At 35.8% G+C, this 5,551-nt stretch overlaps 1 protein-coding gene across 1 annotated transcript in view; it reads right to left on the bottom strand.

Annotated features, from left to right (window-relative positions):
* Positions 1-5,551, bottom strand: part of LYST (lysosomal trafficking regulator) — a 339,163-nt gene that overhangs the window by 207,404 nt on the left and 126,208 nt on the right. The window contains 2 exon segments of the mRNA XM_042780645.1: positions 1,757-1,948; positions 2,572-2,730. Coding sequence (XP_042636579.1) covers positions 1,757-1,948; positions 2,572-2,730 — 351 coding nt within the window.

Here is a 5,551-nt window from a genome sequence, read left to right as displayed (position 1 = left end):
AAAAAAAAAAAAAAAAAAAAACCCAACTTTAGGCTGTAAGGCCAGACCAAGAGTTCTTAGACACCAAAAGCATGATACATAAAATGAAAATTAATATATTGAGCTTCTTCAAAATTAAAAATGTTTGTCCCATTAACAGCTTGTTAAGAGAATGAAAAGGCAAGATATAGACTAGGAAAAAATATTTTCAAACCACAAATCTGACAAAGGACTAGTATCTAGGCTATATAATGAACTCTCAAAATTCAATGGTTAAAAAATGATCCAACTAGAAAATGATAAAAATCATGAAAAGACATTTTACCAAAAGGGATGTAAAAATACAAATACCCATTACCATCGAGTTAACTCTGATTCATAGTGACCCTATAAAAGTAGAACTGCCCTATAAGGTTTCTAAGGCTATAAATTTTTATAGAAGCAGACTGCCACATCTTTCTCCCATGCATGGAGCGGCTGGTAGGTTCCAACCACCAATCTTCAGGTTAGCAGCTGAGTGCTTTACCTGCTGCTTCAGCAATGCTCTTTCAAATAGCACATGAGCACATGAAAAGATGTTCAATATCACTTGCCAGTAGGGGAATAGAAATTTAAACCACAATGAGCTATCACTACACATCTATGACATCATTCAAATTAAAAAATAGTGATAACTATACTAATGAGAATGGCAGAAACTGGATCACATATCCCTTGCTGGTGGTAATGTAAAATGAGAAAGCAACTCTGGAAAAATATGCCAGGTTCTTAAAAGCTAAATATGCAACTATCATACAATCCAGCAATTGCACTCCTAGATATTTATCCCAGAAAAATGAAGAATTAAGACAAAAACTTGTGCACAAATGTTTATAGCATCTTTATTTGTAATAGCTAAAAATTAGAAACAACCCAGAAGTCTTTGAATGTATGAATGGTTAAATAAACTTTGGTGGATGTAAACCATGGAACAGCACTCAGCAATAAAAATGGAAAAAAAAAAACAATTGACACATGCAACAACCTGTATGAATCTCTAGAGAACTGTAAGTAAAAAAAAAATGCCAATCCCAAAAGACATAATATTCTTGAAATGATAAAATTATAGAAATGTAAACAGATTATAGAGGTTGCCAAGGGTTGAAGAGGGGTGTGGGCAGGAGGGAAGCATGTGTGCCTATCAAAGGGCAACATAAAGGACTCTGGTGATGGAAATGTTTGTATCTTGACAGTATCAACGTCAACATAGTACCTAAGGCACTTGACTGCTAACCAGAAGGCTGGCGGTTCAAACCCACCAGCCATTCCTCGGAAGGAAGGTTGGGCAATCTACTTCCGTACTGATACTGCCTCAGAAACCCAAGGACAGGTCGCTATGAGTCGCGTCTGACTCGACAGGACATAACAACAACAACAATATTGTACTACAGTCAGTGATATTGTACTATAGTTACCACTGATGAGCAGTGGATCTCTCTGCACTATTTCTTAACACATGGATCTACAATTATTTCAAAATAAATGTTTAATGAAAATTGAAATGGAAGTGACATACTGTTTCAAACTCAATGGTCAATCTAGGCCAGCATTTAATACATTAAGAAGGGGATTTCTATCCAAGGCTATCAGTTCAAAATAAGACATTTCCTTAATAGTTTAGATTTTAAGAAATGAAAAATAATGCATTTTTCAAATCTGCAACCTAATCAATTCCTTCTTAAATTATTTGCCTTTGATTCAAGATCTGAAGAAGAAGAAATTTATTCTGTAGTCCTACCTTGATAAATGATCCTGTTAACTGCTAAAACAATGAGCTTCTGCAGTCGCTGGGCCAGCTCTATTTCAGTTGCCCGGATAGGGTTCTCTTGGCTCATTCTCCGTTGCATCAATATATGAAGCTCATCACTTGCCACTGAACGCATTTTTATCAGAAGAGACTCAGTTTGAGCAAGAGGAAACTTTCGAGGACCTTCAAGCATATAAAATATCAAATGCCACCGTTAACAATGAAGGGGACCACAATCTCATCAAGGGAGCTATTTTTGTATGATTATCAGACTATCAAAAGCCCTTATTGAACACAAAGTTAACTTATACAAAGAAAAGAGTGTGATTAAAAAAAAGTGATGTTTTTCCCTCTTTGTAGAAGTGCAACAGTACTAAAGAAGACTGTTGAAGCTAGTGACATAGCTTAACAGGATCATTTGGCAGAGTTTAAGTCTTCTGCAAAACTTGAAGTATTAAAGGAGCTTAAATAGTTCAGAAGGTTTTACTGCTTCATTCTTGTATCCAAACTCATCAACCTATTTTTAAAGCACCCATGTTTTAGCCAGAAAATTATTATATTGGGACAATTACCATTGTTGAGCTTTATAAAGTAGTTTTGAAAAGGGTATACATACAGTGACAAACTAAAAATCAGGCAAATGAAAGTGAAGAGATCAGAAAGATGAATATAATTCCAGTGATTTGTTATTAAAATTATTTGGGGCATGCTGCATCATTTAGAATTCAGTCTTACCAATGCATTTCCTGAGAAATGTTTCCTCAGACACAATAGGTAGCAATGGCATTTCTGTACCATAACTGTACTTGCTCAAGGAGGTAATTCATAGGTAGTGGATCCAGAAGAAAATGAGGGAAATGAATCTTGATTTAACATACTGAAGAAGGGCATTAGAAGTTCACCAATGGAACAAAAATGATAGCTTGATAGATGAGGAATAATGGAACCCTTCATTGGAACTGAATCTTTAAGTGATGAAATTAGACATCAATTTCAATAAATAGTTGTTGTTATTGTCATGTGCCTCTATAAAAATTACTTACATATGACTGAATTTTGGTAGAAGGTTTTAATGACTCATCCTGCAAGATGTTTAAATATTTTAATAGCATATTAAATTATATTTAAATATTTTAATAGCATATTAAATAATATTTTAAACGATTACATAGCAAAAATTTAACACATATAAAGTAATATTTTGTTAACTGGATTCGCAAAGACACAATTTAAATAAGGGGAGTTTTTGAAACAGGAAGAAGTGATAGGAGAAACTGGTTCTAAAAGATTTGATAGACTCAGAGTGGGTAGGTGGTGTGTAACACACAAAGGGAAGGGTGCAGAGTTTCCATTCTAGCAGTCCCTAATTATAGGCCTGAATGGATCTGTAAAATGAAGCAGCTAGGCTGAGTGACTTTTAAGGTTTTTAAATCAAGCTTGAAATATGTAGGATTCTGTTAAGTCTTATATGCCTTACAGCATTTACTTAGATAGGGTGAAAAAGAAAAGCCCAAGTATAATAACAGGCTAGAGGAGTCAGAAAAAAAGATAGAGTAGGCTAGTGAAAAGACTAAAAGCACATGATCAGTTTTAAAATGACTCAAACAAAAGCAAAAAAAACAACAAACTTGGAGCTATAAAGAATTCCAAGGATCAAGATGATAAAAACACAAATATCTAAAGAAAGAGATGGAAGACTTAGAAATACCACAGACCAAATAGAAAACAGCAAGATGGCTACTGGGTTAGCTAAGGCACATGTTGTTCAGAATTAAACCAAGGATCTTAGTATGGAAACAGGGAAGGAATGGATATGTGAAAACCAACAAGAAAGAACACCAGGATTTTGTGAAAGTAGTAAAGGTGTATTTTACTATGTCATTAGAAAGTAAAGTCTATCTAAGCCATCACAGAATTGATAAGGAATCCTACAAAATGTGGTTCAAAAGTCATTTCTTCGCATGTAGGAAACTAAACATTACTGCCACGCTAAGTAAAGAACAGACTTCTACCTAGGGCAAAAGAGAAGTAACAACTGGGAGGACAGCTGAAGAAAGGAGATTGTGTTTAAATACCAAACGAAGAAAGATGTATAGAGAAAAGAAGTTTGGTTAATATGGAATATTTTAGAAGTTTTATTCAGCATATGTTTTTATTCAGCATAATTTAAACTCATGCTACTGCAAAATAATGCATATTTAATCATTTTTCTCTATGGATGAGTTTTTCACATGATTTTTAAATCCGGCATAACACACAACACAAGGAAGTAACTTAATATAGACAGAAGAAAGATTTAGATTTAAAAAGGTTTAAAACCTTAAGAATGATTAAACTTCAATTTCATGTTTGGAGATATTTAAGAAATACACACACATACATACATACATACATTCATATTTAAGTGTACATATATATTCACTATAGATACATATACATCATGTATATGTAAATGTGTGTGTGTGTGTGTGCAGTGTCTACTATCTTTCTGGATTATGTGTATATAAAGGTTACAGAAGATTTTGTGGAATAAATAAGGGAGTCTGACAACATCAATACTTACTATTTCATGATATGTATTAATTTATAGCAAGCCCTGATGCCACTTGCATTCTAACCATATCCAAGCCCCATCATCTCCTGCCTTGACTACTGCAATAGCAATATTACTGGACTCCCCACTACATTTGTTGGTTACCTCTAACCCATTCTCACAAAGAAGCCTGAGTGATATTTAGAAAATGAAAATCTGATTATGTCATGCCACCTACCGAAAAACCTTTGATGACTTCCCATTAGGATAAAATCTAAATGTTTTACTTAACATGGTCTGTATCATTACATATGAACTGGCCCATGCCTTCCTCTATGGCCTCATCTGGTATCATTCTTTCATCAAGTACTACACTTGATGTATATGGCTTTCTTTCCCACCTCAACCCAGCCTTTTCCCACTTCAGGACCTTCATACAAATTATTTACTCTGCCTCTAACTCTCTTCCTTTTGCTAGCTCCTTTCTTATCCTTTATGTCTCTACTGAAATCTCCTTTCCTGAGAAACTTCCCCTAACTCCTGATGTACATCAGTTTGCCCTGTTATAATCTCTATTCCCACCTCCACTTTTCCCACTAATCTATAAGCTATGCAAGGCCAGAAATTGTGCCTTTTTATTTTTTTAAAGGATTTTTCAATAAGATATGCTATTGCTGTTGCCAGTTGCTGTGGAGTCAATTCTGACTCATGTGCAGACTAGAACTGCTCCACAGGGTTTTTAATACTGTGATCTTTCAGAAGCAGATTGCCAGGTCGTCTTCTGAGGTGCTTCTCAGTGAGTTCCAACTCCAAACTTTTCTATTAGTAGTCCACCACTTAACCATTTGCACCACCCAAGGACTCCTATCAATAAAATATAGGGGCATATAATGAAATGAAAAACCCAGGAACCCGGACAGAGGAGCAGTCAGCCCTAGGGACAACTCAGGGACACCCAAAGCAGCAGGCCAGAAGAGCAAGAGAAAGGGGTTTAAAAGCCAGGAATCCAGACAGAGGAACAGTCAGCCACAGGGACCCAGGTGGGGGTGATATGAGAGGTCTCCAACAGCAAAACAAACTTGTCTGTTGGTTTGTCCTACTGTGGTGACGTGTAGACGTGAGTTTTGAGGCTGAGCCTCTGGTGTTTAAAACCCAGCAAAATGCACCTGGTGCACAGGTAACAGCCCAGCTTATAGACTGAGACAGACTAGGAAGAAGGAAGAGGCTGTCCACTTCTCAAAGAATTGGCCAGG

This window comes from Orycteropus afer, unplaced genomic scaffold (genome assembly GCF_000298275.1).
Source record: "Orycteropus afer afer isolate SDZICR_OR568_19922 unplaced genomic scaffold, OryAfe1.0 scaffold00050, whole genome shotgun sequence".
NCBI lineage: Eukaryota > Metazoa > Chordata > Mammalia > Tubulidentata > Orycteropodidae > Orycteropus > Orycteropus afer.
Note: the sequence above shows the minus strand (reverse complement) of the source record. Positions and strands in the feature narration are given on the sequence as shown.